Source organism: Somniosus microcephalus, chromosome 1 (assembly GCF_052327205.1).
Source record: "Somniosus microcephalus isolate GS21.2 chromosome 1, FLI_Smic_1.0, whole genome shotgun sequence".
In the NCBI taxonomy this organism is placed as follows: domain Eukaryota; kingdom Metazoa; phylum Chordata; class Chondrichthyes; order Squaliformes; family Somniosidae; genus Somniosus; species Somniosus microcephalus.
In genome coordinates, this window is record NC_140987.1 from 9,294,773 (window position 1) to 9,312,997 (window position 18,225).

General features: G+C 54.6%; 1 protein-coding gene across 1 annotated transcript in view; it reads left to right on the top strand.

The window, feature by feature from the left end:
- Nucleotides 1-18,225, top strand: part of LOC147123916 (complement component C6-like) — a 114,844-nt gene that overhangs the window by 53,799 nt on the left and 42,820 nt on the right. Inside the window, 6 exon segments of the mRNA XM_085965268.1 lie at nucleotides 4,533-4,671; nucleotides 5,343-5,543; nucleotides 7,034-7,142; nucleotides 7,145-7,210; nucleotides 7,213-7,272; nucleotides 16,563-16,685. Of these exon segments, the coding sequence (XP_085821394.1) occupies nucleotides 4,533-4,671; nucleotides 5,343-5,543; nucleotides 7,034-7,142; nucleotides 7,145-7,210; nucleotides 7,213-7,272; nucleotides 16,563-16,685 (698 nt within the window).

Genomic DNA, 18,225 nt, shown 5'->3' on the forward strand with positions numbered 1-18,225 from the left:
GGGACAGAGAGGGGTGGGGTTGGGTGGGAGGGTGGGGGTGAGAGGGGAGGGTGGGGGTGAGAGGGAGGGTGGGGGTGAGAGGGAGGGTGCGGGTGAGGGAGGGTAGGGTGAGAGGGAGGGTGGGGATGAGAGGGAGGGTGGGGGTGAGAGGGAGGGTGGGGGTGAGAGGGACAGAGAGGGGTGGGGTTGGGTGGGCGGGTGCTGGTGGGCTGATGGATAGTGTTAAGTATGTGTATTGTATTGAACAATTAACACAAAGACTTAAACGTATAACTCAAACAGGTCTTTACTGGTTGGAGGTAGGGACTATACTGAATACAAGATTACTGCACAGTGCTTATATACCGGTGTGTTCACCCCCGGTATTACGTCTACAGCAGCCTGAGAAAGTAGTACATCTCTTAAGGTGGAACAGGCTTAAGCTCTCTTAAGGTGGAACAGGTTACATACACAACACTCCTCCCTTCTTAGCTTTATAGTCATCCCCCCCATTTAACATAACGTAATAACATATATACATATATAACTTCATGTTTAACGTAACATATCACAGATTCAGTCTCTGCGGAAAACAGATCACAGATTCAATCTCTACGAACAGTTGCAACATACTCTTAGTGGGAACAGTTTACAGGTTCAGTCTCTGTGGGAACAGTTCGTAAATTCAGTCTCTGATCTTAATTCGTTCCAGACAGCATCTTTTCGTAGTGTTCGGCCGGAGGTAGTAGAAGTAACAATATTTTAAACAATTATTATTTTCGGCCTCTTCTTTTTCTTTTCTGCCTTTTTACAACTCTTGTCGTTCCCATCTTCTCGGCGGACAGCTGTAATGCTACCAACTCTCTATGTTCTTTAGACCTTAAGTGCTTCCTCCGGATTTCAGCACTTTGGGAGTTTCCATCACAATTTGGGCATACCACATCCTCGTAGTATTCAATATCACTCAACAGGTCGAGAGGCCCTTCTACTTCTTCCTTACCCAACTGGACGCTATCCGACTGCTGTTCCTTCTCTATCTCTCTTACTTCCCGTAGTAGAGCCACCTTCTTCCGATGTTCCGTAGACTTTTGGTGCTCCTCCATGATTTCTGCACTTTGGGGGTCGAAGTTACAAGCTGGACAGGACAGGACATCGTAATATTCGGAGTCGTCCGACAGGTCATGGTAATATTCGGTGTCGTCCTGAGCTAGGCCAGCGAGAGGGTCGTCTATTTCCTCCATACCCAGCTGGACGTTAGCCAGCTCTTGTTCCAAATCCAGACATCTTTCCTGAAGAGACTTCTTCATGTGTACCTCTGCATCCAGCTTTTTCTGGGCTTTCAGCAAGTCGTTTACTAGTGACCTCATTTGTGATTTTAATACTTCAACTTCCTTTGGAGATTGATTGCTCGGACTATGCAGTCCCTCTACCGGAGCAGCTGTTTCAGCGGTCTGTTGTTCTACATTGACGTGAGTCAGCGTACTTTTGGCATCCAATGGCTGCTCTGTTGCAGTCGTTTCAGTCTGTGTCGTCACATCAGCCATCTCAATGACTTTTGAGAGCTCCGAACCCTTTTCCTTTGAAGATCGCAGCTCGTGTTCAAGTTTTTCCCATTTCAGAGTCTTGTCCCTCAGCATATGAAGGAGTTGGCTGACCGTTAACTCTTCTGACACCAGATTATGGCACGCACCTTCAGAACCTGAATCAGCTTTGATTCGTTCGGCCTCCTCGCGCAGATGGTTGGTGTGCTCCTGCTCCATTTTCTCCATCAGTTGCTTCTGTTGCCTTTCCAGATTCTCCCACTCTGTAACAAAGAACTTTTTTATTTCATTCATCTCTTGCTCAAAACGGCGAATCATTTGTTCTAATTGCTGTTGTAGTTTGAAATGGAGTTGAGTTCGAGCCCAGTGTCCCTCAAAAATGTGCATATCAGTAGACTTGACAGACTCAGAATTCTCTGTTAAACTATGTTGTTGTTGCTCAGTGGAATTCTGTGCTGAAACTTTGTCTTTTGCACATGGGTTGGTCTTACCATCATCAGTTCTAGAGTCTGGGCTGATTATCTGCACCGAGTTCTCACTCTTTATGGCTTTTAGCGAATGCCAGTCCATATTTATGTTTCTAAACCACTCCCGGCCTAGTAGTGGTGGACCTCCCTCCGGTAGCACATATAAGTCCATTATTTGACTTCCTTCGCCCTTGTTGGCCACTGCAACCTTTATTGTCCCGATGGGGTACACTCTCTGCCCCGTGTAGGTTGTCAATATAATCTCCGTATCCTGTAGGGGAATATGTTGGAATAACCTTCTGTAATCTTTCTTATTCATGACCGACAATGCCGATCCAGTGTCCAATTCCATTTTTACTTGGACTCCTTCTATCTGAAGAGTAACCCAAATTATCTGGAGGTCTGCACCCTTACCAACGTTGAGTACCCTTAAGCTAGCCAGTTCAATACTGCTTGCGTCTGAATCGGACTCCTGTTCGGTCACCTTGTGTACCTTTGCGTATTTCCCTTGCGGTGTCTTCTTGTTGCTGGTCTTCTTCCCTGACCTGCATACTCTAGCTATATGTCCAAGCCTACCACATGTTCTGCATTCTTGGTTTTTAAACCAACACTGGTTCTGATCATGCGTTGTCTTTCCACAACGATAACATTTAACAGAACTCACACCCAATTTGTGTGCACTGAGCTCCGGTGACCGTAGCTGCATTACTGCCGTGCCTCTCACTGCGGCTTCGTGTGCTGCTGCCATAGTGACCGCCTTCTCAAGCGTCAGCTCATTCTCCTCGAGCAGTCGCTTTTGTGTATCCTGTTTAAATAAACCACACACAAATTTGTCTCGTAGTGTATCTGTCAGTCCCGTTCGAAACTGGCAATATTTCGCTAATTTACGCAATTCCAGCAAATATTCAGCATTGCTTTCATGCTGTAGCTGCCTTCTGTCGTAAATTTAAATCGTTCCGCTAGCATCAGCGGCGTGGGGTTTAGATGATCTTTCAGGACAGTAACAATCTCATCGAACGTCTTATCCGCCGGTTCATCTGGTGATAACAGGTGTTTCAATTGCCCGTATGTCTTCGCACCATTAAATTTAATAATGTTAGTGCTTTATCAGCCTCACGAATTTTATTGGCCTTACAATAATTTTTAACTCGTTCAACATATATGGCCCAATCTTCGATGTCACTATCAAAGTTGCTAATATTCCCGTGTTTAGGCATTGTAGTACTTTATCAGATTTGCAATTTCTCAGATTTTTTTTTTTTTACTGCTATCCAAGATGGCGGCTTCCCGCTCTTGCCGTCGTCCTCCGCCACAAAATGGCGGTTTTCCCGCGCTTGGCGGTCTTCACCCGTTCCCCGACGCCGTCTCCCTTCAGCCCCGAGTGCGGCCCTTATCTCCGCCGCGATCGATAGCCCGCGCTGTGCACCGCGGCTCTCGCACCTTGAGCTTCTGCAGCCGCCGCGCCTTTCAGCCCGAGTGCGGCCCTTCTCAGGGATTTCGATCGATGGCCCGGCTGCGCCTCGCACTTGAAAGCGGCCCGGCCTTATCAGCGGATGCGATCGATGGCCCGGCTGCGCCCCTCACTTCAAAGCGGCCCGGCCCTTATCTGCCGATCGCTATCGCCCTGTACCTCTCTCTTCCCCAGTCCTGTCTTCTACTCCGGTTCACAAGCTGATGGAGGCTTCAGGGTCCTAATGCCTGTCGCTTCCAGTGGGGTGGTGAGTGGTGAGGTTTGAAACCTCTCTTCAACCGCCGTGGAATAACTGCCGCAGGGTAAGAACCCTGACTCATCGCCAGTGTTAAGTATGTGTATTGTATTGAACAATTAACACAAAGACTTAACATATAACTCAAACAGGTCTTTACTGGTTGGAGGTAGGGACTATACTGAATACAAGATTACTGCACAGTGCTAATATACCGGTGTGTTCACCCCGGTATTACGTCTACAGCAGCCTGAGAAAGTAGTACATCTCTTAAGGTGGAACAGGCTTAAGCTCTCTTAAGGTGGAACAGGTTACATACACAACAGATAGACCCTGGGCTGAGGTGTATGGGCCTGGTGGACCCGTCACTGGGCACCGAACCCTCGCGGGATACGGACACTAGACGGTGAAACAGAGCGTTGGTCATCGCCTCATGTCCAGTACTGAGGGAGGTTTGTTAATGTGACAGTGACCGGAGCCATTGGTCCCACAACGGTAGCTAGTGCCATAACTGTAACAAAAAACGGAAAATGCAGGAAATAATCAGCAGATCAGGCAGCATCTGTGCAGAGAGGAGAGAGTCAACGTTTCAGGTCTGTGACCCTTCATCAGAACTTGTGATAACTGTATCCATAGCCATAACAGTAGCAGTAACCATTACCCTGACTATTAAGCATAACTCCAGACATTACCATAACCGGACTGTGCCACATCACCAGCACCCACGGTGATATTTCCAGGAGGTTGGGCCCTGAGCCGGCCCCTGCCTCAGCCCAGCCGAGCCCGCAGGTGGGCGGGAGTTGGCGCTGGCTGTCACCGGGCTCCTTTCTGCTCCGCAGGTACAACATGCTGTCCGGGGAGATGGGAGGTGAAGTCCTCAACAACACGTACTACGGTGGCAGCTGCAGGACCATTCCGAGGGCCATCATTGGAAAACTTTACCGCGTCTCCAGCAACTTGGACAACATCACCTTCCAGGTACACGGTCTCGATCTCGGTATCGGAGCGGCTCGGGGGAGGAAAGGAATATTCCCACATTCCACTTTTACCAGTAATTGTTATTCCCTTCCCTCCAATAAACCGGGATAGACCCTGACCAAGGGGTTAGAAAGAAAAAAAAAGACATGCATTTCTATAGCGCCTTCACAACCACCGGATGTCACAAAGCACTTTACAGCCAATGAAGTACTTTTTGGAGTGCAGTCACTGTTGTAATGTGGGAAACGCGGCAGACAATATGCGCACAGCAAGCTCCCACAAGCAGCAATGTGATAATGACCAGATAATCTGTTTTAGTGATGTTGATTGAGGAATAAATATTGGCCCCAGGACACCGGGGAGAACTCCCCTGCTCTTCTTCAAAATAGCGCCCATGGATCTTTTACATCCACCTGAGAGAGCAGGCGGTTTAAACGTCTCATCTGAAAGACGGCACCTCCAACAGTGCAGCACTCCCTCAGCACTGCACTGGAATGTCAGCCGAGATTTGTGTGCTCAAGACTCTGGAGTGGCACTCTGAACCCAGGACCTTCTGACTCAGAGGCGAGCGTGCTGCCCACTGAGCCACAGCTGACTGGGTGGGAACTGATGTCCCCGACTCTCCAATAAACCGGGATAGACCCTGACTGAGAGATTTGTTTTCCACTCAGGTGATCAATGTGGAAGATGATGTGACCGACGAGTTCTATCCCGATGCCGCGGACTACAGCAAGAGCGTTTCAACCTCATCAAAGGTGGACGGTGATCACCGCAGCTCCTTCAACATCCCATTCCTCTTTGGTCGCAGCAAGTCGAGAAAATCAACGGTGCAATCCAGCTTCAGGGAGGTCATCAAGGCATCAAGACAGAAGGTATCGTTACCATAGGATACAACCGGGGGGGGGGCCGCCAATCAGACACCAGAGTCTACTCTGTATCTAACCCGTGCTGTACCTGCCCTGGGAGTGTTTGCTGGGGCAGTGCAGAGGGAGCTTTACTCTTTATCTAACCCGTGAATGTACCTTGCCCTGGGCAGTGTTTGATGGGACAGTGTAGAGGGAGCTTTACTCTGTATCTAACCCGTGCTGTACCTGCCCTGGGAGTGTTTGATGGGACAGTGTAGAGGGAGCTTTACTCTGTATCTAACCCGTGCTGTACCTGCCCTGGGAGTGTTTGATGGGACAGTGTAGAGGGAGCTTTACTCTGTATCTAACCCGTGCTGTACCTACCCTGGGAGTGTATGATGGGACAGTGTAGAGGGAGCTTTACTCTGTATCTAACCCGTGCTGTACCTGCCCTGGGAGTGTTTGATGGGACAGTGTAGAGGGAGCTTTACTCTGTATCTAACCCATGCTGGACCTGCACTGGGAGTGTTTGATGGGACAGTGTAGAGGGAGCTTTACTCTGTATCTAACCCGTGCTGTACCTGCCCTGGGAGTGTTTGATGGGACAGTGTAGAGGGAGCTTTACTCTGTAACTAACCCGTGCTGTACCTGCCCTGGGAGTGTTTGCTGGGACAGTGTAGAGGGAGCTTTACTCTTTATCTAACCTGTGCTGTACCTGCCCTGAGAGTGTTTGATGGGACAGTGTAGAGAGAGCTTTACTCTGTATCTAACCCGTGCTGTACTTGCCCTGGGAGTGTTTGATGGGACAGTGTAGAGGGAGCTTTACTCTGTATCTAACCTGTGCTGTACCTGCCCTGGAGTGTTTGATGGGACAGTGTAGAGGGAGCTTTACTCTGTATCTAACCCGTGCTGTACCTGCCCTGGGAGTGATTGGTGGGACAGTGTAGAGGGAGCTTTACTCTGTATCTAACCTGTGCTGTACCTGCCCTGGGAATGTTTGCATGGGACAGTGTAGAGGGAGCTTTACTCTGTATCTAACCCGTGCTGTACCTGCCCTGGGAGTGTTTGATGGGACAGTGCAGAGGGAGCTTTACTCTGTATCTAACCCGTGCTGTACCTGCCCTGGAGTGTTTCATGGGACAGTGTAGAAGGAGCTTTACTCTGTATCTAACCCGTGCTGTACCTGCCCTGGGAGTGTTTGATGGGACAGTGTAGAGGGAGCTTTACTCTGTATCTAACCCCGTGCTGTACCTGCCCTGGGAGTGTTTTGATGGGACAGTGTAGAGGGAGCTTTACTCTGTATCTAACCCGTGCTGTACCTGCCCTGGGAGTGTTTGATGGGACAGTGTAGAGGGAGCTTTACTCTGTATCTAACCCGTGCTGTACCTGCCCTGGGAGTGATTGGTGGGACAGTGTAGAGGGAGCTTTACTCTGTATGTTACATATATGGTGGGCTGTGATGGACAATGTCTATTTGCTGTGTCAGGAGTTTATGGCTCTTTCTCGGTTCTGTTCAGGACTCAGCTTATGTCCGAGTTCACAAGACAATTGCGGTGTCAGAGTTTACGATGAAGGACACCGAACTTCACGCCTCAGAGCCCTTCTTGCAAGCTGTGAGCAGTCTGCCGTGGAGTATAATTACGCTCTATACAGCCGCATATTCCAGGATTTCGGCACTCATTACTTCACCTCTGGAAGACAGGCGGTGTTTACGATCTCCTGTATCAGTACGACAGGAAGGCGATACACAGCTCAGGTAAATACTCGCAGGGGTCAGGGGTAATGGGCTCTAGTGTGGGGGGAGTGGGGACCGAGGGTAATGGGCTATAGTGTGGGGGGCAGTGGGGACCGGGGGTAATGGGCTATAGTGTGGGGGGAAGTGGGGACCGTGGGTAATGGGCTCTAGTGTGGGGGGAGTGGGGACCGGGGTAATGGGCTCTAGTGTGGGGGGGAGTGGGGACCGGGGGTAATGGGCTATAGTGTGGGGGGAGTGGGGACCGTGGGTAATGGGCTCTAGTGTGGGGGGAGTGGGGACCGGGGGTAATGGGCTATAGTGTGGGGGGAGTGGGGACCGGGGGTAATGGGCTCTAGTGTGGGGGGAGTGGGGACCGGGGGTAATGGGCTATAGTGTGGCGGGAGTGGGGACCGGGGGTAATGGGCTATAGTGTGGGGGGAGTGGGGACCGGGGGTAATGGGCTATAGTGTGGGGGGAGTGGGGACCGGGGGTAATGGGCTCTAGTGTGGGGGGAGTGGGGACCGGGGGTAATGGGCTATAGTGTGGGGGGAGTGGGGACCGGGGGTAAAGGTCTATAGTGTGGGGGGAGTGGGGACTGGGGGTAATGGGCTCTAGTGTGGGGGGAGTGGGGACCGGGGGTAATGGGCTATAGTGTGGGGGGAGTGGGGACCGGGGGTAAAGGTCTATAGTGTGGGGGGAGTGGGGACCGGGGGTAATGGGCTCTAGTGTGGGGGGAGTGGGGACCGGGGGTAATGGGCTATAGTGTGGGGGGAGTGGGGACCGGGGGTAAAGGTCTATAGTGTGGGGGGAGTGGGGACCGGGGGTAATGGGCTCTAGTGTGGGGGGAGTGGGGACCGGGGGTAATGGGCTATAGTGTGGGGGGAGTGGGGACCGGGGGTAATGGGCTCTAGTGTGGGGGGAGTGGGGACCGGGGGTAATGGGCTCTAGTGTGGGGGGGAGTGGGGACCGGGGGTAATGGGCTATAGTGTGGGGGGAGTGGGGACCGGGGGTAATGGGCTCTAGTGTGGGGGGAGTGGGTACCGGGGGTAATGGGCTCTAGTGTGGGGGGAGTGGGGACCGGGGGTATGGGCTCTAGTGTGGGGGGAGTGGGGACCGGGGGTAATGGGCTATAGTGTGGGGGGAGTGGGGACCGGGGGTAATGGGCTATAGTGTGGGGGGAGTGGGGACCGGGGGTAATGGGCTATAGTGTGGGGGGGAGTGGGGACCGGGGGTAATGGGCTCTAGTGTGGGGGGAGTGGGGACCGGGGGTAATGGGCAATAGTGTGGGGGGAGTGGGGACCGGGGGTAATGGGCTATAGTGTGGGGGGAGTGGGGACTGGGGGTAATGGGCTATAGTGTGAGGGGGAGTGGGGACCGGGGGTAATGGGCTATAGTGTGGGGGGAGTGGGGACCGGGGGTAATGGGCTATAGTGTGGGGGGAGTGGGGGACTGGGGGTAATGGGCTGTAGTGTGAGGGGGAGTGGGGACCGGGGGTAATGGGCTATAGTGTGGGGGGAGTGGGGACCGGGGGTAATGGGCTCTAGTGTGGGGGGAGTGGGGACCGGGGGTATTGGGCTATAGTGTGGGGGGGAGTGGGGACCGGGGGTAATGGGCTATAGTGTGGGGGGAGTGGGGACCGGGGGTAATGGGCTATAGTGTGGGGGGAGTGGGGACCGGGGGTAATGGGCTATAGTGTGGGGGGAGTGGGGACCGGGGGTAATGGGCTATAGTGTGGGGGGAGTGGGGACCGGGGGTAATGGGCTATAGTGTGGGGGGAGTGGGGACCGTGGGTAATGGGCTATAGTGTGGGGGGAGTGGGGACCGGGGGTAATGGGCTCTAGTGTGGGGGGAGTGGGGACCGGGGGTAATGGGCTATAGTGTGGGGGGAGTGGGGACTGGGGGTAATGGGCTCTAGTGTGGGGGGGAGTGGGGACTGGGGGTAATGGGCTCTAGTGTGGGGGGAGTGGGGACCGGGGGTAATGGGCTCTAGTGTGGGGGGAGTGGGGACCGGGGGTAATGGGCTATAGTGTGGGGGGGAGTGGGGACTGGGGGTAATGGGCTATAGTGTGGGGGGAGTGGGGACCGGGGGTAATGGGCTATAGTGTGGGGGGGAGTGGGGACCGGGGGTAATGGGCTATAGTGTGGGGGGAGTGGGGACCGGGGGTAATGGGCTCTAGTGTGGGGGGAGTGGGGACCGGGGGTAATGGGCTCTAGTGTGGGGGGAGTGGGGACCGGGGGTAATGGGCTCTAGTGTGGGGGGAGTGGGGACCGGGGGTAATGGGCTATAGTGTGGGGGGGAGTGGGGACCGGGGGTAATGGGCTATAGTGTGGGGGGGAGTGGGGACCGGGGGTAATGGGCTATAGTGTGGGGGGGACTGGGGACTGGGGGTAATGGGCTATAGTGTGGGGGGAGGACTGGGGACTGGGGGTAATGGGCTATAGTGTGGGGGGGAGTGGGGACCGGGGGTAATGGGCTATAGTGTGGGGGGGGACTGGGGACTGGGGGTAATGGGCTATAGTGTGGGGGGAGTGGGGACCGGGGGTAATGGGCTCTAGTGTGGGGGGAGTGGGGACCGGGGGTAATGGGCTATAGTGTGGGGGGAGTGGGGACCGGGGGTAATGGGCTATAGTGTGGGGGGAGTGGGGACCGGGGGTAATGGGCTATAGTGTGGGGGGAGTGGGGACTGTGGGTAATGGGCTCTAGTGTGGGGGGAGTGGGGACCGGGGGTAATGGGCTATAGTGTGGGGGGGACTGGGGACTGGGGGTAATGAGCTATAGTGTGGGGGGAGTGGGGACCGGGGGTAATGGGCTATAGTGTGGGGGGGAGTGTGGACCGGGGGTAATGGGCTCTAGTGTGGGGGGACTGGGGACTGGGGGTAATGGGCTATAGTGTGGGGGGAGTGGGGACCGGGGGTAATGGGCTATAGTGTGGGGGGGACTGGGGACTGGGGGTAATGGGCTATAGTGTGGGGGGAGTGGGGTACCGGGGGTAATGGGCTCTAGTGTGGGGGGAGTGGGGACCGGGGGTAATGGGCTATAGTGTGGGGGGGACTGGGGACTGGGGGTAATGGGCTATAGTGTGGGGGGGACTGGGGACTGGGGGTAATGGGCTATAGTGTGGGGGGAGTGGGGACCGGGGGTAATGGGCTATAGTGTGGGGGGGACTGGGAACTGGGGGTAATGGGCTATAGTGTGGGGGGAGTGGGTACCGGGGGTAATGGGCTATAGTGTGGGGGGGAGTGGGGACCGGGGGTAAGGGGCTATAGTGTGGGGGGGAGTGGGGACCGGGGGTAATGGGCTATCGTGTGGGGGGAGTGGGGACTGGGGGTAATGGGCTATAGTGTGGGGGGGAGTGGGGACTGGGGGTAATGGGCCATAGTGTGGGGGGAGTGGGGACCGGGGGTAATGGGCTCTAGTGTGGGGGGAGTGGGGACCGGGGGTAATGGGCTATAGTGTGGGGGGAGTGGGGACCGGGGGTAATGGGCTATAGTGTGGGGGGGAGTGGGGACCGGGGGTAATGGGCTATAGTGTGGGGGGGAGTGGGGACTGCGGGTAATGGGCTATAGTGTGGGGGGGAGTGGGGACCGGGGTAATGGGCTATAGTGTGGGGGGGAGTGGGGACCGGGGGTAATTGGCTATAGTTTGGGGGGGAGTGGGGACTGGGGGTAATGGGCCATAGTGTGGGGGGAGTGGGGATCGGGGGTAATGGGCTATAGTGTGGGGGGGAGTGGGGACCGTGGGTAATGGGCTATAGTGTGGGGGGAGTGGGGACCGGGGGTAATGGGCTCTAGTGTGGGGGGAGTGGGGACCGGGGGTAATGGGCTATAGTGTGGGGGGAGTGGGGACTGGGGGTAATGGGCTCTAGTGTGGGGGGGAGTGGGGACTGGGGGTAATGGGCTCTAGTGTGGGGGGAGTGGGGACCGGGGGTAATGGGCTCTAGTGTGGGGGGAGTGGGGACCGGGGGTAATGGGCTATAGTGTGGGGGGGAGTGGGGACTGGGGGTAATGGGCTATAGTGTGGGGGGAGTGGGGACCGGGGGTAATGGGCTATAGTGTGGGGGGGAGTGGGGACCGGGGGTAATGGGCTATAGTGTGGGGGGAGTGGGGACCGGGGGTAATGGGCTCTAGTGTGGGGGGAGTGGGGACCGGGGGTAATGGGCTCTAGTGTGGGGGGAGTGGGGACCGGGGGTAATGGGCTCTAGTGTGGGGGGAGTGGGACCGGGGGTAATGGGCTATAGTGTGGGGGGAGTGGGGACCGGGGGTAATGGGCTATAGTGTGGGGGGAGTGGGGACCGGGGGTAATGGGCTATAGTGTGGGGGGAGTGGGGACTGTGGGTAATGGGCTCTAGTGTGGGGGGAGTGGGGACCGGGGGTAATGGGCTATAGTGTGGGGGGGACTGGGGACTGGGGGTAATGGGCTATAGTGTGGGGGGAGTGGGGACCGGGGGTAATGGGCTATAGTGTGGGGGGAGTGGGGACCGTGGGTAATGGGCTCTAGTGTGGGGGGAGTGGGGACCGGGGGTAATGGGCTATAGTGTGGGGGGGAGTGGGGACCGGGGGTAATGGGCTATTGTGTGGGGGGTGACTGGGGACTGGGGGTAATGGGCTATAGTGTGGGGGGAGTGGGGACCGGGGGTAATGGGCTATAGTGTGGGGGGGAGTGGGGACCGGGGGTAATGGGCTCTAGTGTGGGGGGACTGGGGACTGGGGGTAATGGGCTATAGTGTGGGGGGAGTGGGGACCGGGGGTAATGGGCTATAGTGTGGGGGGGACTGGGGACTGGGGGTAATGGGCTATAGTGTGGGGGGAGTGGGTACCGGGGGTAATGGGCTCTAGTGTGGGGGGAGTGGGGACCGGGGGTAATGGGCTATAGTGTGGGGGGGACTGGGGACTGGGGGTAATGGGCTATAGTGTGGGGGGGACTGGGGACTGGGGGTAATGGGCTATAGTGTGGGGGGAGTGGGGACCGGGGGTAATGGGCTATAGTGTGGGGGGGACTGGGGACTGGGGGTAATGGGCTATAGTGTGGGGGGAGTGGGTACCGGGGGTAATGGGCTATAGTGTGGGGGGGAGTGGGGACCGGGGGTAATGGGCTATAGTGTGGGGGGGAGTGGGGACCGGGGGTAATGGGCTATCGTGTGGGGGGAGTGGGGACTGGGGGTAATGGGCTATAGTGTGGGGGGGAGTGGGGACTGGGGGTAATGGGCCATAGTGTGGGGGGAGTGGGGACCGGGGGTAATGGGCTCTAGTGTGGGGGGAGTGGGGACCGGGGGTAATGGGCTATAGTGTGGGGGGAGTGGGGACCGGGGGTAATGGGCTATAGTGTGGGGGGGAGTGGGGACCGGGGGTAATGGGCTATAGTGTGGGGGGGAGTGGGGACTGCGGGTAATGGGCTATAGTGTGGGGGGGAGTGGGGACCGGGGGTAATGGGCTATAGTGTGGGGGGGAGTGGGGACCGGGGGTAATGGGCTATAGTTTGGGGGGGAGTGGGGACTGGGGGTAATGGGCCATAGTGTGGGGGGAGTGGGGATCGGGGGTAATGGGCTATAGTGTGGGGGGGAGTGGGGACCGGGGGTAATGGGCTATAGTGTGGGGGGCGTGGGGACCGGGGGTAATGGGCTATAGTGTGGGGGGCGTGGGGACTGGGGGTAATGGGCTAAAGTTTGGGGGGCGTGGGGACCTGGGGTAATGGGCTATAGTTTGGGGGAAGGTCTGGGGATCGAGGTTGGTGCTTTATAGTGTGGGGGAGAGTGGAGGAGAGTGGATTGAGGCTATTTATGGAGGGGGTGAGTGAAGGGTTGGTGAGTGAGATGCTGTCAGTAATGGGTGGATTGTGGCTATTTAGAGATGGACTTCCCTAGCCCTGAACTCGCACCTTTCTCCAGTTTCTCTCCAATCTCCCCTCATGCCCTTTCTGAACTCATTTTGTCCATGAGACCCACCTCCTGCTCCTTCGACCCTATTCCCACCAAACTGCTGACCAGCAAACTTCCCTTCCTGGCCCCCGTGTTAGCTGACATAGTTAATGGTTCTCTCTTCTCAGGTACCCTCCCCTTCGAATCGGCCGTCATCACCCCTCTCCTCAAAAAAATCGACCTTTGACCCCCTCCATCCTTGCAAACTACCGCCCCATCTCCAACCTCCCTTTCCTCTCCAAAGTCCTTGAACGTGTTGTCACCTCCCAAATCCGTGCCCCTCTTTCCCGGAACTCCATTTCTGAATCCCTCCAATCAGGTTTCCTCCCCTGCCACAGCACCAAAACGGCTCTCATCAAAGGCACAAATGACATCCTATGTGACTGTGACTGCGGTAAACTATCCCTCCTCATCCTTCTCGACCTGTCTGCAGCCTTTGACATGGTTGACCACTCCATCCTCCTCCAACAACTTTTCTCCATTGTCCACCAAAAGCTTGGTCAAAGGGGTGGGTTTTAAGGAGCGTCTTAAAGGAGGAGAGAGAGGCAGAGAGGCGGAAAGGTTTAGGGAGGGAATTCCAGAGCTTAGAGCCTAGGCAGCTGAAGGCACGGCCCAATTTTAATCAATCCACCATTGGCAGCCGTGCCTTCAGCTACCGAGGCCCTAAGCTCTGGAATTCCCTAAACATACCAATATCATCAGAATCATTAACACAAACCCTTGAGCTATCACCAAGAATAGAGCCATAATTCTCAACCGGGGAGTTTGGCTAATGTAGACAGATTCATACCAGTCTTGTTCTCCTAGCTTCTGGATTTCTTGATTTTTCCCCGCTTGGGGTCTCCTCTACGTTGCTTCATGCTCAATGAATTTGTTGGTGCTGGTTAGTCATGGGCATGAGTACACAATTGGCTTATGTATCAAAGTCTTACTACATGGGTTACATATATCAAATATACTATCATTACAAGTCGGAGAACTACCAGAGCGTGTGAAATAATACGAACCTAAGAGTGTGCTGATGTATTAAGCCCAATATCCCACCAGTGTGAGTCGTCTCCTATGCTGTCAATTTCAATATCCATTCTCGAGTTGTCTTGCTCCAAAACATAAAAATGCTTTAGAGAGGAATTCAGTCACATCATGAGCTCACTGAAACCCTTAGACAACAGGGGACTGTAGTATCTGAATTGTGCCACATAATTGTGCAGCTCATACTTAAGTATTTCATTTACTGTCAGTTTCACTTGAGCATAGGTTTTGATGTTGAGTAAAACGTGTTGGTTGATGGTTGTGGGTAGATGTGGAGTGAAGCAGAAACTGGGGCTATCAATGGGACAGGTCCTGTTAGACCTGTAAAGCATGGTAGTTGTGGTAGTCGTGACACAGGAGGCACCACCAAAACCACCTCATACTGGATTCGCACTGGCTTTTCCCACGCTCTGTTACTGACAAAACACAATTATTACAGTCACAGTTAAATTCAGTCTTACATAAGAAACAGGAGCAGGAGTCGGCCATTCGGCCCCTCGAGCCTGCTCCGCCATTCAATAAGATCATGGCTGATCCAATCTTGGCCTCAACTCCACTTTCCCGCTCTCTCCCCAGACCCCTCGACTCCCCTGTTGCTCAAATGTCCGTCAATCTCTGCCTTGAATATATTCAGTGACTCCGCCTCCACAGCGCTCTGGGGCAGAGAATTCTAAAGATTCACGACCCTCTGAGAAGAAATTCCTTTTCATCTCCGTCTTAAATGAGTGACCCCTTATTCTGAGACTATGCCCCCTAGTTCTAGATTCCCCCATGAGGGGAAACATCCTCTCTGCATCTACCCTGTCAAGCCCCCTCAGAATCTTACATGTTTCAATAAGATCCCCTCTCGTTCTTCTAAACTCCAATGAGTATAGGCCCAACCTGCTCAACCTTTCTTCATAAGACAACCCCTTCATCTCCGGAATCAATCTCATGAACCTTCTCTGAACTGCCTCCAATGCAAATATATCCCTCCTTAAATAAGGAGACCAAAACTGTACGCAGTACTCCAGGTGCGGTCTCACCAACACCCTGTAAAGTTGCATCAAAACTTCCCTACTTTTATACTCCATCCCCCTTGCAATAAAAGCCAACATTCCATTAGCCTTCCTAATTACTTGCTGTCCCTACATGCTAACTTTTTGTGTTTCGTGTACCAGAACCCCCAGATCCCTCTGTACCGCAGCATTTTGTAATCTCTCTCCATTTAAATAATAATTTGCTTTTTCATTCTTCCTTCCAAAGTCTTATATCATATTTCTCTTTGTTCTTTCTTCAGATGCCTTTTCAAATGACTGTAAAAATACTGAATATAACTGGAGAAAAATTAGTTTTCACATTTAAACAAATCAAATCAAACTGCTTTGGAAAATTCACCATAGCAACCGCGACACCAAGGTTAAATCTTAGCCTGAAACTTAATCTTTTGCTAAACCAACTTTTTGTTTTTCTCAGCTTTTCCCCACCAGCTTAACTTAAATTGTAGTTCAAAGTTTTTTTTCCCAATTCTGAGTTAAATTAAAATGAACAGACTCAACATATTCGCACATTCTTAAAACTTCCAAAATCCAAGACAAGACTACAAAGGGTTAAACAGCCTTTAGCTCCATGCACAGAGAAGTGGGTGGAGCTAAAACAAGCACTTTCTTTTAAAGACAGACTTTCGGACAAAAGGAATACTGTAACTTCTTAAACATTCATAGTCAACTTCAGCATTTATCATAAGGCTCTCTTATCAGGCCTAGCTACACCTACATCAAGGCCTGTTTCTGTGTTCTGCCCATGTAAACGACCTCAGCTCTTTGTGCAACTCCTTGCCTAACATGATTGGTTTCTTCTGTCATCAGCTTATCCTGGCTGCTGAGCTCGGCAAACCCATTTCTTTTATAAAACCATTATTCCTTTTACGATTCACAATTTCTTTTGATTCATGATTTCGTACATGTCTCTCCGTCTCTCCCCGTCTCTCTCACCCCTCTCCCTGTCTCCCTCCCCCACCCGTCTCCCTCCCCCACCCGTCTCCCTCCCCCGCCCGTCTCTCTCCCCCGCCCGTCTCTCTCCCCCGCCCGTCTCCCTCCCCCGCCCGTCTCTCTCCCCGCCCGTCTCTCTCCCCCGCCCGTCTCTCTCCCCCGCCCGTCTCTCTCCCCCGCCTGTCTCTCTCTCTCCCCCGCCCGTCTCTCCCCCGGCCGTCTCTCTCCCCCGCCCGTCTCTCTCCCGCCTGTCTCTCTCTCCCGCCCATCTCTCTCCACCACCCATCTCTCTCGCTCTCTCGTTCTAAGGCTGCCATTGTCTATCTGAGGTGACCAGGCCATGTCACATGGTTCGGGAATCGGCCATGTTTCATGTAACGTTCTGTCTCCACAGGTCTCACGCAATCGCAGATGTCGGAGTGTGTGAGGACTGAGACAGTTACACGCGTCTTCTTTATCAAGGTCAGGAAAACCAGGACAAAATGTACAGACAACAGCATGACCATCAAGACAAAAGGTAAGCAACAAAAGTCAGTTGTCAGCTTTGGCTCAGTGGGCAGAACTCTCTCCCCTTTCAGTCAAAAGGTTGTGGGTGCAAGTCCCGCTCCAGAGACTGGAGCACATAAACCAGGCTGACACTCCCAGTGCAGTACTGAGGGAGCGCCGCACTGTCGGAGGGGCAGTACTGAGGGAGCGCCGCACTGTCGGAGGGACAGTACTGAGGGAGCGCTTCACTGTCGGAGGGACAGTACTGAGGGAGTGCTGCACTGTCAGAGTGTTAGTACTGAGGGAGCGCTGCACTGTCAGAGAGGCAGTACTGAGGGAGGGCTGCACTGTCGCAGGGGCCGTACTGAGGGAGTGCTGCACTGTCGGAGGGGGCAATGCTGAGGGAGCGCCGCACTGTCGGAGGGGCAGTACTGAGGGAGAGCTGCACTGTCAGAGGGGCAGTACTGAGGGAGTGCTGCACTGTCGGAGAGGCAGTACTGAGGGAGAGCCGCACTGTCGGAGGGGCAGTACTGAGGGAGTGCAGCACTGTCGGAGGGGCAGTACTGAGGGAATGCTGCACTGTCGGAGAGGCAGTACTGAGGGAGCGCTGCGCTGTCGGAGGGGCAGTACTGAGGGAGCGCTGCACTGTCGGAGCGGCAGTACAGAGGGAAGGCTGCACTGTCGGAGGGGCCGTACTGAAGGAGTGCTGCACTGTCGGAGGGGCAGTACTGAGGGAGCGCTGCACTGTCGGAGGGGCCGTACTGAGGGAGTGCTGCACTGTCGGAGGGGCAGTACTGAGGGAGTGCTGCACTGTCGGAGGGGCAGTACTGAGGGAGTGCTACACTCTTGGAGGGACCGTACTGAGGGAGTGCTGCACTGTCGGAGGGGCAGTACTGAGGGAGTGCTACACTCTTGGAGGGGCCGTACTGAGGGAGTGCTGCACTGTTGGAGGGGCAGTACTGAGGGAGTGCTGCACTGTGGGAGGGGCAGTACTGAGGGAGTGCTGCACTCTTGGAGGGGCAGTACTGAGGGAGTGCTGCACTGTGGGAGGGGCAGTACTGAGGGAGTGCTACACTCTTGGAGGGGCCGTACTGAGGGAGTGCTGCACTGTCGGAGGGGCAGTACTGAGGGAGTGCTACACTGTCGGAGGGGCCGTACTGAGGGAGGGCTACACTGTCGGAGGGGCCGTACTGAGGGAGCGCTGCACTTTTGGAGGGGGCAATGCTGAGGGAGCGCTGCACTGTCGAAGGGTCAGTACTGGGGGAGTGCTGCACTGTCGAAGGGTCAGTACTGGGGGAGTGCTGCACTGTCGAAGGGTCAGTACTGGGGGAGTGCTGCACTGTCGGAGGGTCAGTACTGGGGGAGTGCTGCACTGTCGAAGGGTCAGTACTGAGGGAGTGCTGCACTGTCGGAGGGTCAGTACTGAGGAAGCTTTGCACTGTTGGAGGTGCCGTATTTTGGATCAGACCTTAAACCGAGGCCCCAGCTGCTTTTTCAGGTGGACTGTAAAAGTTCTCACGGGACTGTAGTGAGCAGGGGAGTTCTCCCCGGTGTCCTGGCCAATATTTATT